The 17,215-nt window shown below is 41.3% G+C and overlaps 1 protein-coding gene across 2 annotated transcripts in view; it reads left to right on the forward strand.

The window, feature by feature from the left end:
- DPYD (dihydropyrimidine dehydrogenase) overlaps positions 1-17,215 on the forward strand; it is a 654,802-nt gene that overhangs the window by 454,562 nt on the left and 183,025 nt on the right. For both annotated transcript variants that reach the window (XM_072127199.1, XM_072127200.1), the window contains 2 exons: positions 1,153-1,317; positions 12,438-12,506. In XM_072127199.1, the coding sequence (XP_071983300.1) occupies positions 1,153-1,317; positions 12,438-12,506 (234 nt within the window). The remainder of the gene's footprint in view (positions 1-1,152; positions 1,318-12,437; positions 12,507-17,215) is intronic.

The raw sequence follows: 17,215 nt of genomic DNA on the forward strand, positions 1-17,215 counted from the left end.
ACACGGGACACTGCTCTGTAAAGAAAAAGGTACACTTTTATCAAACTATTCTTATTGTCAGAAAAAGTCAGTTGTATTATAAAAAATACTTATGCAATGTGCCCTCTGGGTACACAGGGGAGCAAGAAAAAGGGCTCCTGATGACAGGTTCTCTTTAAAGGGAACCGGTCACCAGGAGACCCATTTTAGCACTCCCTCAGTCCCCACAGAGCATAGTACATACACTGCCAAAGTGTTTTTGTAAAAAAAAATAGGTTTTACAGAAAAAAAGATATTGTATGTTATATTGTACCTTTCATTAGCATCTGCTGTGTGAATAGGCACTCGTCCCCTAGGAGTGGCTGGAAAGGAGCAGTCCCCCCCCACCCTTGGGAAACTGCACCGCCATGTGTCCTTTTCAAATATATGAATAACTCCCCTCAGAGGAGCAGGGGGCATTGCTAAACCAAGTGATATATTTGAAAAGGACACATGGAGGAGCTGTTTCCCAAGGGTGGGGGGGAAACTGCTCCTTTCCAGCCACTTCCAGGGGACGAGTGCCTAGACACACAGCACATGGTATTGAAAGGTGCTATATAACATATCCTTTTTTCTGTAAAGCCTATTTTTTATACAAAAACACTTTGGCAGTGTATGTACTATGCTCTGTGGGGACTGGGGGAGTGCTAAAAATGGGTCTCCTGGTGACAGGTTCCCTTTAAGATCCCTTTTTTTGGGGAAGACAACCCTTTATCTGCAGGGCCACGCTTCCCTATTATACTACCCAAGTTGATGTTTTTTAGCCTAGCAATTTTAAATGGATGTCTCCAATTATCTTGTGTTACTTTTAATACTGACAAATCATAGCCTAACAATGCTCAGCTTTATTGGTCATTGACTCATCTTTGACGGGCATTCCCTTGAGGCTACCATCATCTAGTCATGCAACATGAGTGATTGCCATATCATGTAGCTGATCTATGAAGCTGGCAAATACACTTTTGTGGACCAGGAGCTCCACTCATTATCTCCTCATAGAGGTCATATGTCAAGTAGCAAGATGCACAGCACACAGTGGATATCTTCCTTGCATTTATTCTCTGTGCTATGTAACTATATATAATCAAGCATTTTTAATACTCACTTCATCTTATTTTCTTTTTTTATTGGCAGGATATAGTGACAAATGTTTCTCCAAGGATTATACGTGGCACAACCTCAGGGCATCTCTATGGTCCCGGGCAAGGGGCGTTTTTAAATATTGAACTGATCAGTGAAAAGACATCGGCTTATTGGTGCAAATCCATAACTGAATTGAAGGCTGATTTTCCTCAACATGTAAGTTCTGATTAGTGAATTCAATTTGCATTTACGGTTTAGCAATGTGAAGGAGTTGGTACAGTAATTAGAAAAAAGATCCTATAATATTATCTGTTTATAGCAGTGTAATGCAACTTAGTTCAGTATGGTGGTAGTATATATATATATATATATATATATGTTTAGAATCTTGTATACTAACCCTAACTAAGCTATCCTAAGTGATGCAGCTACAAGACAATCATGAAGGCCTGGAAAGCTGGAGAACCTACTGTAGTCTTCTCTTCCTTTTAAAGGGACCCAGTCAGCTCCTAGGTCACATATAAACCGAACATGTGATTTTTTTATGAATTGGCATACATCATAAGCAAGTGTTCTTCAAAAAATATGTGACTTGAATGCATAAATATCTACATTTCGGTGTACAATGGGAGTGGTTGCAGGGCCTGGCCTTGGGTCCTGCACTTGGACACCACAACTTTCAGCTGTTTTCACATTACTTAAACTTCAAAGCGTAACTGTAGCACAGCTGGAGAGAGAGCTTTTGCTAATTCCAACAATACCAGTATCATGCTGCTAACTTGCTCGCCTGAGATATCTGGTATATTTAATTTTAGATTCAGATTCAGCAATTCCTGATTTGGGTGGGCACCTCCCGGTCGTGACATCATCTTAGGTCAATGAAGCCAAAACAGGACAGCATGTTTGTAATTGGCCGATCTGAAGCATGTGATGAGTCACATGCTTGTGACATCAATGAAGGTTTCTTGCCAGAACACTAATGACTTTTAAATGATGCAGGACAGCTTGTTGGTTATTGGACGACCTGAAGCATGTGATGAATGACATGCTTGTGACATCACTGCGGGTCCTACAACCCCTCTCAACAATCCTCCAGTCGGCTCTAGCTGTACTATATAGTTTCCCATGGCAATTAGAAAGATTGGCAAAAGGAGCCTGGGGTAAAACCTCTAGATGTTGCATATAGCTAATTATAGTAAATTAGAGAATCATTGTTGCTTAATGCAGAGTGAGGAAATTTTTTTTATACGTTACACTTGTTTCTGGTATCAGAAACGGATAATTGAGCTAAACCAACTCCAGGTGCTAATTAAAGGATGTGTACACTTTCAGAAAACAATTGATAGTGTTTATGTAATCAATAAACCAAAGTATTAATTTCTCTCCGATTTCTAGATCTCTGCTTGCTGTCATTGAGCAGGAAGCTTCACTGTTTACTTCCTGTGGATAAAACACCTGTCCATAGTCATGTGATGTCACACAGGTGCACGACTCCTTATATCCCTGATCATGTGATGTCACACAGGTGCACGGCTCCTGATATCCCTGATCATGTGATGTCACACAGGTGCATGGCTCACTATATCACACAGCTCTGATTACTCTATGTGATTCTAACGAGTCTTGCACCTGTGTGACATCACATGGCCAGGGACCATTTTTATCTACTCAAATAAAACTTCCTGTTTAGAGATGAGGGGACCCAATGTCGTCTGTGCATCCCAGGCATAATACCGGATTGGCATCCGGACAGCCAATCCAGCAAAGTGAAGCCCCTTGGAACTAGCCATGGCAAAGATTAGCCAGAGGGAACTGTTCGAATGGCAATCCAGCATTACATCCAATTCACGCAGCCAAACCAGAACACGGGCATCAGGTCCAGTCATCTATATTCCTGTTGATTTGACAGCAAGCAGAGATCTTGAAAACTGTGATGTGCAGATACAGAAAGTATATTGGAAAATTGAATCACTTTTGATTTCCCAAATCATATGAATTATTTTCTAAAAGTGCACATATATTGTATTCCCAAACAATATAAAAAATTTGCTGAGAGTGGACAACACCTTTAAGTGTATTCTAAGATTAAAGCAGCTAGCAACAAATCAGGGTAAAACCATCTTTTTGCCTAGTAGTAATAGTTTCCTTAACTGGCATATAATTAATGCTAAAGTAGTAAATGCTAACGATGGTAAAATTGTTTCCCAGGTTCAAATGTGTCAAATAATTCACCATTTTGAAGAATAAATGAGGTTTTTGAGTTTTTCAATATTGGCTCATCTCTAGTAAACACATCACTGTCCTATGTGATATGTAATTGCCACGTTATAATACTGGGTTCTGTATGAGGGCATTGAGGAACTTCAACAAAATTATAGCCAACTGCGATTTCCTGGAAAACGAAAGAGAAAATTAGTGTTTTCTGAATTATTTAAAATGTTCAAGCTCCCGCAGCATTATAAATAGCACGGCTGAAACGGTGAGTAGGATGCATATGATTGCGAATGTAGCATCAGTTCCACAATTAAACGATAATAGGAGGAGGTTATACGCCATTTGTAATGCACTGTGCATTAACAGTAATGATTTGCATCCTGTGCAGAGGACTGTAATAGCTCCGGCTGGTTCAGGACTGCAGATTTTACTCTGAGTCATTATATTACATCTGGCTGTTTGCTGCTGTTTAGGATTGGAACCTCTACCATTCATGTATATACAGTGTGATTCCATACATATTCTTTGTGCAGCCAATCTAGCTGTGTCCTGTCAAGTCATGGATTCCACTAAACCTTTTGACGAGTGCTGTGATGTGCAGCACCGAAATATAACTACCTTATATACTCGAGTATAACCTGACCCAAGTATAAGCCCCTAATTTTACCACAAAAACCTGGGAAAAAATATTGACTCGCGTATAAGCCAAGTTTGGGGAATGCATTGGTCAAAGCCACCCCATTATATAACCTGCCGGACCCTGCCCCATGGTATACAGCCAGCTCCTGTTCCCCAGTATATAGCCTGCCAGCCCATATCACCCAGTATATAGCCAGCCCCCTGCCCCAGTATATAGCCAGCAGCGGGGGAAGCCAGAAAGGTGTGTTTTGATATATTTTTTTACTCGAGTATAAGCCGAGTTTGGGTTTACAGCATATTTTTTTTTGTGCTGAAAAACTAGGCTTATACTCAAGATTTATGGTATATGTGGAGTCTTCCCATCCATCAGACTTGTTTTCCTCATAGACGCAAATAGGTTCCGTCAGATTGAGAGCTTTAAAATTAAGAGGTCAAATTTAACACCTTGGCCTTATTAGAGAATCATTTTTGTGGTTTGCGGCACATTATCCTGCTTAAAGATTCCATTAATATTATTGTGTAATAATGCTGTCATAAGGGGGAATACTTGGCTTGCAAAAATTTTAGATATAGTGTGGATTATTTATCATTGGTTTTCCTGGGCTTTCTTGGGGATAAAAAACTCAAAAAAAGTGGCATTGAGTTTTTTGGGGACTTTTCACTGCAAAAAAGTTGCACAGGACGGTTTCCACCTCTTCATTAATCTGGTGTAAACATAGAATTACTGCTAGTGCAATGTTGTGCAAACCCAGATTCATGACGTGGGGCTTGAAAAGTATAAAAAAGTCTCATGGTTACTTCAGTCCTCTGCTGGTGTAGGTGCTGGGATTTTTTTATGCATTTTGAGACTTCTTTTGGGACTTTTAGAGAAAATGAACTTTTATTAAAGGGCCAAAGCCACTTTCATGGTCAGAGGAGCTCCAAAAACAATCAATTTTGTTTCCCAGGGAACCCAGCCTGGAAAAAAACACCCACCAAATTATTTCCTGAGAAGGACCTACATAAATGAAATACTCATACATTTGTTCATGCACTCAAAACACAAGAGCCATTTCAGGACCTATGAAAGCCCTCAAAGGTCCTGAAACATTTTACAAGAAGCCTGATTCTAGTACCATATGTAGGAAGGGATTCCAGACTTGTAGGGGCTATAATATTGATACAGCCCAGGGCACATAGAGGTCTTAATCCGCCCATGCCTCTACCTCCTACGACCCTGCAATTATTTGTTCTCCCTTTGACTCTATGTGTGTCCACAAACCACTTCATCCAAAGAATATTTTACAAGACCAGTCATCATAAAAATACTTTGACCCACTTGTGTAGCCATCACAATTTCAATGTACAAACTCCTATCACAACTACTAATGATGATAAAAGATTGTTTTGTACAATATAGTAAAAATGATAATTATTCTGCCACCTAGTAGGCAGCCACAATACTGTCCTTAGCTGCCCATGTGATGCTGTGCTGAGACATCATGGGATCAATAGCAATACACAGTGTATGAGCTATGGGCACATGAAGATATTGCGAGATATGAGGCTGTACTGCTGCTAAATGCTCTTAAGTCCTTATTTAAACATGTCATTTTAAAAACAGTCTCATGTTTGATGCAATAATAAGGTGAAATGCTCCCTAAATATATTGCAGTTAATATTCAGATTGAATATTCCATGCACAGAATCGCAGTTAAAAAAAAATAACACATAGGTTAAAAGGTTAATGTTTGATTAAATTATTCATACAAGAGAAAGGGTTCAGGGGGGGTATAAAATGAGAAAGAATACAGGTCAGCTATGTCAAGCCATTCTGAATTACTCGTCTTTATCACTATGCAGAATCTTCTTATTAAACATTGCACCTTCAGTCTATAAATCCATTCTTTCTGTGTTACCTTAATATGTCCAGATCCATCTGGATTGACAGATTCTACAGACTTGGATTTCCCAAGAGGCAACAGTGTTACTGATGTCAGTGGCTGCCATTATTTACTTCTGTGTTCTATTATTAAATTGATAACAAGATAATTCCTGCCGTTCTCACAGACATGACAGGATTTGCAATTGTTAGCGCTCTTATTGCCGAGGCTTTGATGTCCTCTATTTTTTATGTTTAATAAGGAGCATCTTAAATTTAATGACTACTCTGAATCTGATACCACTCAGGATTGTCGGGATAAGGGTCCACACGTGCAGAGATGAGAATTGGCATTGCCATAGCCATTGTCTAAGTAACTAATATTCAAATATGATTCTAGGTTTTAGAAGTCTGATGCAGTCAAACATTCAGTCCCTTAAAGGGGTTGGCCACTTTACTCCATGTTTTTGGAGTGTGTGTGTGTGTGTGTGTGGGGGGGGGGGGGTATTAGGTCATTTACCATTATATATCTATTAAAAGTTCTGCTCAGCTTTCTTGATATGAAAAGTAAAGGCTCCTGTCCTTTACCTCATCAGCCAGAGATTCCTGACCATAAAATGGCCGACGATGGAGGGTCATGTGATCTCTGACCATGAACAATCGCCCTGCCAGGATCTTAGGACTGTATTCAAAAATATAAGATCAAGGTCCTAGCAGGGAGATTGTTCATGGACAGATAACATGACCCTCCATCGTCAGCCATTTTATGGTCCGGAATGTCTGACTAATGAGGTAAAAGAACAGGAGGCTTCACTTACATATCAAGAAAGCGGTGCAGAACTTTTATTAGATGTATATTAATAATTCCTTTATATATACAATGGAGCTTTCAATCTAATCAACCTACCATGTTTTAGAGTGTGGGTGGAAACCGGAGGACCCAGAGGAAACCCACGCAAACACAGAGAGAGAATTGGTTAATTACCAAATATCCTTCCTCCCACAATTACACACAGAAAAGAATACCTTTCAGGACATTTCCTACTACCTATATCTTTTGGACATTTGGATTGGTTGTGGAAAGTTGTTCTATTTCCAAAGATAAATGGCAGATGGGATTTTGTTTGCTTCCGCACATAAAGCGGGGGTCCTTTCTTAATAGTTGGTGGAGTAGTCTGAGAATGCATCCTGATGTTCCTTCAAGAATACTCAGAATGTCAAAAATACCCATGTGCTTTGCTACCTAATTTCATACACCCCATAGTATTAAATGGTGGGATAAATGCTTCATGCAGACTGCTCCATTAATGAGTGAAAGTGCGCCCCCCCTGACCGTTGGGACCCCGACAACTTCTTTAAACTTAGAACCTCATGCAAACTATTATAATTGTGTTTATAGTTAAAAACACTACATATGAGCATCAAAGATTCAGTTTCAGTCTGTATCTATTCGGTCCAAACCAATGTTGCTCCAATCGTCCTAGAAATTGGTATCGGGGTTACCATCTAGTCCTCTTAAACAATAATTTTCTTTGTGAAAAGCTCATACCAACAAATAGAGAAACCCTAGAATATCTTTTTTTTCATGTTTTTTATCACTACACAAAGGGCACAAAAAGGTGCCAAGAAAATATAACCAGCCCCACAAGAAACAAGTCCTCACAAAGTTTCTTTGACAAGACAAATGTTATGAGTCTCAGAATGCTCCACAAAAAATCAATGAAATAATAAAATGAAGAATAAAAATAAATTTAATAAACTTAGAATATTAGTACCTTATGGTAAATGTTGTAAATTTCAAAAAATTTTGCCCCCCCCCCCTCTCCTCCTTAGCTGAGTTGGAGAGAAATTATGTATTAAAGGGAACCTGCCACCAGGAATGTCGTTATTAGCTGGTGACAGGTTCCAATAACCTCTGCTATGCTGATTTAAAAATGCCCTTTCCATCTTTCAGAATCCTTTAAGTAGTTTATATAAATACCTGGCTCCCTGCCTCCCCGCGAAGGGACATCTGTGTGTCTGTACCTCCTCATGCATCCTTCCTCTCCTCCACACCGTCCCCCGATCTACCCCGCCTGCTCAATGCACATGACAGGAAGTGGTCTTGATGCAAAAGGGCTGCAGGTGAATCCATTTTCTACTTATTACATCTTATTTCTATAGAAAATGCCCATCTGAATCTGGGAGAAGAACTATATTGAACTCAGATTCTGTGAATTTTCAGAACCAAATAGATGTGTTGTGTATTCTAACAACCGCAAATCATGTAAACTTCTGTGAAATCACTTGCGGTACATTTCTTCATGAAAAGGAATGAGCGGAGGTGAGCATGGACATGACATCTACTTTGTGATTTGGGCCTGCTCAACATTACATATAAAAATTCACCCTATGGGGCAGTGCCTAGGAAAACAAAAGAGGTGCAATAAAGTGCACTCATTTGCATATAGATAAAAAATAAATTTTCTCCAAACTGACAGATTATATGGAAACCTGGACAAAATATCTGGAAATTTTATAACATGCTCTACGCAAAGCTGAATTGACTAGTGTGGAGATTTGGGAGCTCATACAACCTCCGTTTGAGTATATGCAGTCAGGGTTGGATTATCAAATTACTAATAAGGGGGGACTCCATCAACAGCAAAGTCGGATGGTGCACACTAAACTCAAACATGCTGCTGGTGTCTTTGGTAGTAATGTTCAGAGTCACATGACTAGTGGATAATGAGCAGGAGGTCCAGCCCCTTCAGTTACATTACGATTCGAGAGTCACATGACTAGTGCATAGTGAGCAGGAGGCCCCACCCCTTCAGTGACATCACACTCCCTGGGTTACATGACTAGTGGATAGTGAGCAGGAGGATGTGTATGTATTCTACATTCAGTGGGGGCCTCCACCAGATTTTGCATCCAAGGGCCCCCACCAACCTTAATCCAGCCCCGTAAGCAGTTAATATTTGATTATATGATTTACCATTATAAAACCATACTAGAACTATTTGGAATATCAATCACCCCCCTTTAACCTTTTCCAGCAGTAAAGATTTGGCCCCCAACAATCACTTACTATCCCCTTGGTGAGGAGCATCCTGGGAAGTAGAAGAGGTGTCATGAGTCACGTCTAGTAGCTCCAGTGTATCCCTGTGAATGTTTTATTTTCACCTTTGCTGCAATGTTCTGTTATAAAGATTTAAGCAGGGCGATGTTCCTCTAATTAATAAACTTGTTAATGAAATTAACAGCTGTTGAAGGCACCAGACACTCCAGACTCTTCACTTTTTGGTGAGATCCCACAGGACCTTCATGCTTCATGAATATAATTTGACAAAACCTAACTCAGCCACTTCTAATTTACAGCAGATCACCTCTGACTTGCTTGTGCTTTTGCCTAATAAAAAATTTAGTATATATCCGGAATAGAAATTGTTGCCTTGATTTCAGATGTGCCTGACAATAGCATTAGATTCCAGTCACGTCACGGAGGTCTATTTACAGACTGCTTAGCATCGGCGTGCTACGCCTGAGTAAGACCTGCATCTTAGACTACACTTTGTTCTAGGTTTTACATTGTGATTTAGATTCTTCTTTTTTTTTTTTAATTAGTTCATGGCTCCCATTACCAGCTGTTTAATGTGTGATGAATAGCTAGGAGATCGCACTAAGTTAATGATCTCTTGATGGACGGAAATTTGTTGATCTTGTCTATGTCTTAAGGGTGATTCTTAAGGGTCTTAAGTTATTATTATCAATGGTTCTATAAGTTATATCATGACCCTATGAAAGTAACACATTCTGAGTCACTCTATACAATGGGGGTCATTTACTAAGGGCCCGATTCGCGTTTTCCCGACGTGTTACCCGAATATTTCCGATTTGCGCCGATTTTCCCTGAATTGCCCTGGGATTTTGGCGCGCGCGATTGGTTTTTGGCGCGCGCGATTGGTTTGTGGCGCATCGGCGCTGGCATGCACACGACGGAAATCGGGGGGCGAGGCCGAACGGTAACCCGACGGATTCTGAAAAACCGGCGCATTTAAAAAAAAAAAATTGGGTCGCACGAGCCATACTCACATGCACCACGATGAAGACGATAAACTCCGGGGCACCTCGGCGGACTTCGGTGCAGCAGCGCCTCCTGGTGGACATCGGGCGCAGGACCTTCATGAATCGCCAGAAGACCCGAATGCTCGTCAGAGAAGCCGCCACTGGAACGCGGATGGACCGGGTAAGTAAATGTGCCCCAATATGTCTAATTCCACTCTTAAAGTCTTTTAAGGGGGTTTTCCACTGAGGGGACATAATAAAAATAAGACTTAACATCTGGCTGTCATGACTCCTCCAACAGCTCTTGATACCCAGTGATGTAGATATATATATATCAATACATATTTGGGCTCTGGGAGAAACCCAAGTACATAGAAAGCTAACAAAAACACACAGAAAGCATCAAAACTCCATGAAAATGTTCCCCTTGATCAGATTTTAACCCAGGACTAGAGATCAGCGGACCCAAAGTTTCTGTGCGGCCATAGCTACTAGCCAGGGCTATGAATAGCCCAGTGTGCACGCCTGGCCAATCATAGCCATGGATAGTTGCAAGGGGTTTCAATTTGCCGGATTGACAATTAATCTGCCAATCCAACAATATGTCTGAGTTGTGCAGACTGAACCCGAACTGAAACATTGGGTCTGCTCATATCTGCCCAGGACCTGACCATGCCTAACCAATGCATCACCCTGCAGCTCATATGGATATATTGACAAATTAAATTATGGTCACCTCTTATGCCAAAGGAAAGTTTCACTTAGTGTTTTACAGTGTTTAACTTAAAGTTGACTTAAATTTGAGCCGTCACTAGAATTTTATTCCTCATACCAGTAATACCTGCTGGTAAAGGGTTAATAGCCATTTCCATTTCACCTAAAATTATCTGGCACAAGGCACTGTAGCTTAATTACAGCCATTTTTTCTGATATGCAAATGAGTAGAGATGAGTCAACTTTTGAACAGAAGAGTCAAGTTTTCTTACAAGCTTCTAGTGAACCACACCTCCTTATTCTGATTTGACAGTGCAGTGTCTCTTCAAATTGCAGTGGGAGCAGACAGGAAGTGCTCTTACTTTCCTTAGCAGAATGCTGTCCTTCTCAGTGGATGGTGTATTTAGCAGCGAGTGGGAAACTGCAGATCCACTCACTATTCCACCCATCCCACTATAGGTGGGGCCAAACAGCAGTGGACTAGGACAATTTATACAAAAACGGGACATGTTTGGAGAAGGATTTTACCAATGGGAGAAGGCGGTTTTAATCCGGGATGCTGGTGCTCCATTTTGCATCAAAGGCACAGTGTGGGGGTTTGTGCCGTAGGGTAGCAAGGTTTTTGGTGCCTGTTCTTCACAAAACGTTCCCTTTAAACTAACCAGATATCACCAACGCATGGTGGCTATTCCTCTCAACCAAGCATACCTTCCCAACGAGAAGCTTATCCGACCTATGAATACAAGATATGACGTGTTGTCACGTAGGGGAATAATCTGGAGACTTGTACTTTTCTTACACTACAGCTACATAGTTCCTGACACAGTCGCAGAGGATGCATAGAGAGGCAATATCTTCTTAAATAAATTTTGATTTTGTTCTATTTATCAAGAACAAACCTTCTTCAATCTTCTATTTTGGTTGTTGCATGTGAAAGTCTGTCTTTGATGGTTTATTGATTGTTTGACACACGTACTCCAAAGGGAAGATCAAAAAACGGATTGGTTGCTCTAGGCCTTCGCATTAAAAGGTTTTAAAAGCCTGTGATTCCCTATATGAAGTGAGTATATCGGCATGCTTGTTTGATGTGTATAACAGCACAGAAATATTGTTAAATACTTTTTTTTTCACTAATAATGTAAAAGAATATTCCATTTTGACTAGAAGGATTTTGTAATTTTTGACCAATGTCTGGATGAATGGTACAAAAGATATGCAGTAGGTAAGTTACAGAACAGAAGCACCGATACAATACAGCAACTTACCCACCTGCCCCAAAAACTAACTCTTTACAACCGATGCAGGATAGAATTAGTGAGCTTTAGTTTTGGAGAAAGGGGACGACTGCTCCCATGGCTATGTGATACTGTCCATCTCAATCTCTTATAGACTTGCTTGTTTGTTACAGGCGGTCCCCTACTTAAGAACACTCGACTTACATACGACCCCTAGTTACAAACGGACCTCTGGATATTGGTAATTTATTGTGCTTTAGTCCTAGGCTACAATGAACAGCTGTAACAGTTATCAGAGGTGTCTGTAATGAAGCTTTAGTGTTAATCCTGATTCTTATGACAACCCAACATTTTTAAAATCCAATTGTCACAGAGACCCAAAAAAGTTCGGGCTGGAGCTACAATGATAAAATATACAGTTCCGACTTACATACAAATTCAACTTAAGAACAAACCTACAGACCCTATCTTGTATGTAACCCGGGGACTGCCTGTACTTGTTTTTGCATTGGTCATATATATTTTAATGATAGCTAAAATTTATGGAATAAAAAGTGGTCAAAAATGTGTTTTCAATTAAAGCCAAGTATATGCAAATAAGTAATTTGGTTTATTTTTAATTTCAGGTCGTCATTGCAAGTATCATGTGCAGTTATAATAAGGAAGACTGGATAGAACTGTCTCAAATGGCAGAGGTAAGTGTCCGGTATAAAGATATTTACTATTTTACAGTGGGTACGGAAAATATTCAGACCCCTTGACATTTTTCATTTTTTGTTTCATTGGAGCTAATTGGTAAGATCAAAAAGTTTTTTTTTTTGCTTGTTAATGTACACTCTGAACCTCATCTTGACAGAAAAAAGTAGATATTTGTGCTAATTTATTAAACAAGAAAAACTGAAATCTCACATGGTCATAAGTATTCATCCCCTCTGCTGTCACACTCATATTTGACTGACATGCTGTCCATTTTCTTCTGATCCTCCTTAAGATGGTTCTACTCCTTCATTAGAGTTCACCTGTGTTTAAAGAAGGCACACACCTGTTTATATAAGAGCTCACAGTGCATGTCAGAGAACATGAGAATCATAAGGTCTATGGAACTGCCCAATGAGCTCAGACACAGAATTTTGGCAAGACACAGATCTGGCCAAGGTTAAAAAAGAATTTTTGGAGTACTCAAGGTTCATAAGAGCACAGTGGCCTCCATAATCCTTAAATGCAATAAGTTTGGGACGACCACAATTGGTACTTGACCTGGCCATCCAGCCAAACTAAGCAATTGTGGAAGAAGAGCCTTGGTGAGAGAGGTAAAGAAGAACCCCAAGATCACTGTGGCTGAACTCCAGAGAAGTTGTAGGGTGATGGGAGACAATGACCCTAAGCACACAGCTAAAATAACAAAGCAGAGGCTTCAGAACATCTCTGTGACCATTCCTGACTGGCCCAGCCACAGCCCTGACCTAAACCCAATAGAGCAGTGATGGCGAACCTTTTAGCGGCCGAGTGCCCAAACTGCAACCCAATCCCCCCTTATTTATCGCGAGGTGCCAACCAATAATTAAAGCAATAAGTTATTGCTCCCTGTTCTTCAACTTTCAATCAGATTAGCCTCCTGAGGACAGCAACACAGTAGAAAGATGGAAAATTTGCATCACTTTGTACACAGAGAATCCTCTGTCTACTGATTCTCCCTATTTCTGCAGTTCAAAGTAGAAAAGCAAGTATCAAAATAAGTCTGAAAACAGCACCTATTAAGTGGCTTGCAACTGCAGGAAAATTCTTTGAGTTCTGTTGAGGTGTGCTGGGGTGATGGCCCGGGTGCCCACAGAAAGGGCTCTGAGTGCCGCCTCTGGCACCCGTGCCATAGGTTCGCCACCACTGCAATAGAGCATATCTCAAGAGACTTGAAAATGGCTTCCACTAATGTTCACCATGAAACCTGAGGGAACTGGAGAGAATCTGCAAGGAAGAGACAGAGGATTGCCAAATCCAGGTGTAAAAAACTTGTTACATCATTCCCAAGAAGACTCCTGGCTATATTAGCTCAAAGCTGCTTCTACTCAACACTGAGCAAAGGGGCTTATTACCTATCACCATGTGAGATTTCAGTTAAAAAAATTAGCAAAACCATCTACATTTCTGTATTTTTCTGTTAAGATGAGGTTCAGAGTGTACATTAATGAGCAAAAAAAGAACCTTTTTGATCTTACCAATTGGCTGTAATTAGAGATGAGCGAGTTTATTCGTCCAAGCTGGATGCTCGTTCCCGTATTAGCGTACTCGAAACGGCTCGTTGCTCGGACGAGAATTTCTCCTGCTCGAGATCGAGCTTTTACTTAAGAAAACACAGTGAAGAACACTGACACCGTTCTGCACTCGTGTCTTCTAATAAGTTAGCAGATGTATGGGAACATCTGCAATGTGTTCTTCACTGAAGAACACATTGCAGATGTTTCCGTACATCTGCTAACTTATCAGAAGACACGAAAGCAGAACGGTGTTCTTCACAATAGTATGTGAAGAACAATATGTGTGAAGAACACATTGCAGATGTTTAACACGGATCATTCTCCTTTTTGTAGTTCCACGAATATTCCATTGAATAAAAAAAACAAACAAACAGAACTGGCTTCCTTATTTCTCAATAAAATGACACATTTTATTGCAGAGCCTTGGTCCCCTTGAAAAATGCTCGAGTCTCCCCTTGACTTCAATGGGGTTCGTTATTCGATACGAGCACTCGAGCATCGGGAAAAGTTCGTCTCGAGTAACGAGTACTCGAGCATTTTAGTGCTCGCTCATCTCTAGCAGTAATTAAAGAAAGAGTGAAAAATGTAAAGGGGTCTGAAAACTTTCCATACCCACTGTATATACTGTAATGTATACAGTGTCATATACTTATAATTTGGTGAAAATTTTTATAATGAATCTAAAGGTCAATGAAGAATTCCCAGAATTATTGTTGATGGTTTATATTGTCTATACATTACTGACAAAGTCATACTTGTGATGAGTTCATTCATAAATTGCTGTACTTCATATATGCAAAGTCTTATGGATAAAATGCATTTAACAAGTTAACAATTTAACAGTAGACATGAGCTGGATTGCTTTTAAAATTTTTGTCCCAAAATTGTGACATTTAGATTATGATAAAAGACAGGGGTATAACTACAGTGGTTGCAGCAGGGCCGATTCTAGATTTTTTGCTGCCTGAGGCGAAAACTGAAATGCTGCCCCCCCCCCCCCAAAAAAAAATCCTAGCCCTGATCTCCTTCTATATTCAGCCCACTGAATTTACATACGCAACTTAACACTAGCGCTGTGTTTACAAACTCAGCGGTAGTGTACAGGGGCGGGCCTTAACCAGATCATGTATACATTTCTATGAAAACGCATGTGATCGGTAAACAGAACCCGGTGTCTTGCAATGTAACAATACAAGACAATGGGTTCTGATTGCTTACTGCTGCAAAAATTGTAATTATTTCATTTCTTCTACCCCAGAAACTGGCATAGAAGCAGTGATAATTGTACCCCATAAATTAAATAGTATTTACACTAAGAGCACATAAATACGCAACACATTCTATCTGTACATATATATATATACAACTTACTACATATACATACATACTGTACACATATATACAACTTACTACATTAATACACATTTCTCATGTACACATACATCAGCCATATATGAAATACACCACTACTCCTATAATGAATCATGACTTACAATTCTTCTTCAGAGGATCTTGCTGGTACATCAGCAGGTGGTAGATGGAGGGGGCTAAAGAGTAACTGAGGGAGTCAAATCCTGACCAAAATAAATAAGCAGGAGGAGGAGGGAAAATAGCAGCTAAGGGTGCATTCACACGTGGTGCGGGCATACCGCCGTGTGCTGGAGAGGAGGAGGAGGTGACCCCTCCTCCCTCCATAGAGAATAGCGGCGCACAGCCGCACACATGCCGATAGATAGAGCATGCTCTATTTTTTTGCGGTGTGCGGCCCGGATCGGTGCCACACATGTGTGGCACCATATCTGCGCCACTATTGCCATCTATGGGGACATACTTGCGGCTGCAAATTTGCGGCTGCAAGTACGTCCCCGCAGACGGCCATGTGAATAAGCCCTAAGGGAGGTGTGGGGTGAGAGAAAATGAAGGAAATCCCCTGGGAGTGCATTTTGTGGGAAAAAGCTGAGCACCTGGAGTATGGAGAAGAGGTCAGGAGAGCCATTAGTGGGGCTAGACAGCCATGTTCTTCTTCCTGCACCATCTCTGCTTCGCTCTCATCCCCTCCTTTCACTGCCGACAACACAGCAACCCTAGGAGAGCAGGAAGGGGAGGGGAGCCTGTAGCTCTAGAAGACAAGCAACTAGCACTGGCAGTGCCGCACCATACATACACAGCATCACACACACTGAATATACATGCAGCATATGCACAGCATCATACACACATTGAATATACATGCAGCATACACACAGCAGGCAGCAGCATACACACATCATTATACATACACAGCATATACATGCAGCATCACACACAGCATCATCCACAGCAGGCAGCAGCATTCACACAGCATCATACACAGCATATACATGTAGCATACACACAGCATCACACACAGCAGGCAACAGCATACATACAGCATATACATGTAGCATACCTGTAGATTAACACAGCAACATGCACAGCAGACAGCAGCACACATAGCTGCTGCTGATCTTCAGAAGCTCCGAGCTGGTGGGCGGAGCTTGATAATCTGAGCTTCTGCAGCAGGAGCAGAGCTCAGCTCAGCAGAGGATCCTTTCTGGCTGTCGGAGGCTGTGATGGAGCAGCAGCAAAGCGATCACACTCCAGCTGACTGCTGCTCCACCGGTCAGAGAAGCCTCCGCACAGCCATCCCGCCAGACCCTTCAGCCAACAAGGAGAAGCCTTCCCCAAACAGAACATAGGGCCAGTCTGTCCCTCACTCCTTCTGCCGGGCAGGGCTGCTCTATGGCTCTGGAGGAAGCAGGCAGCGTTTGATGATGTCACGCTGCCTGCGTCCTCCAGACCCATACAGCAGCGCTACAGTGAGAATATGAATCGTGGCAGCGGCAGGTCGGTAGTGCTAGTGGGTGATTCGGGCGAGTGCCCAAATCACCCACAGCTGTTTTGCCGCCTGTCTCAGGGCTCCGAATCTGCCGCCTGAGGTGAAATTTTCATCCCGCCTCATGGCAGATGTGGCCCTGGGTTGCAGCCATAGCAAGCGCAATTGGGCCTGCAATTTCAAAGAGCCCCGGCATTCGACCTGACACACTGCACATCTTCCATAGTACACAGCATGAATCGGCAGCTCAGATAAGAAATATCAGGAGAGAGAGGGGGGGCAGCAGAATGACAGGACT

The sequence above is a fragment of the Engystomops pustulosus genome, chromosome 10 (genome assembly GCF_040894005.1).
Source record: "Engystomops pustulosus chromosome 10, aEngPut4.maternal, whole genome shotgun sequence".
NCBI lineage: Eukaryota > Metazoa > Chordata > Amphibia > Anura > Leptodactylidae > Engystomops > Engystomops pustulosus.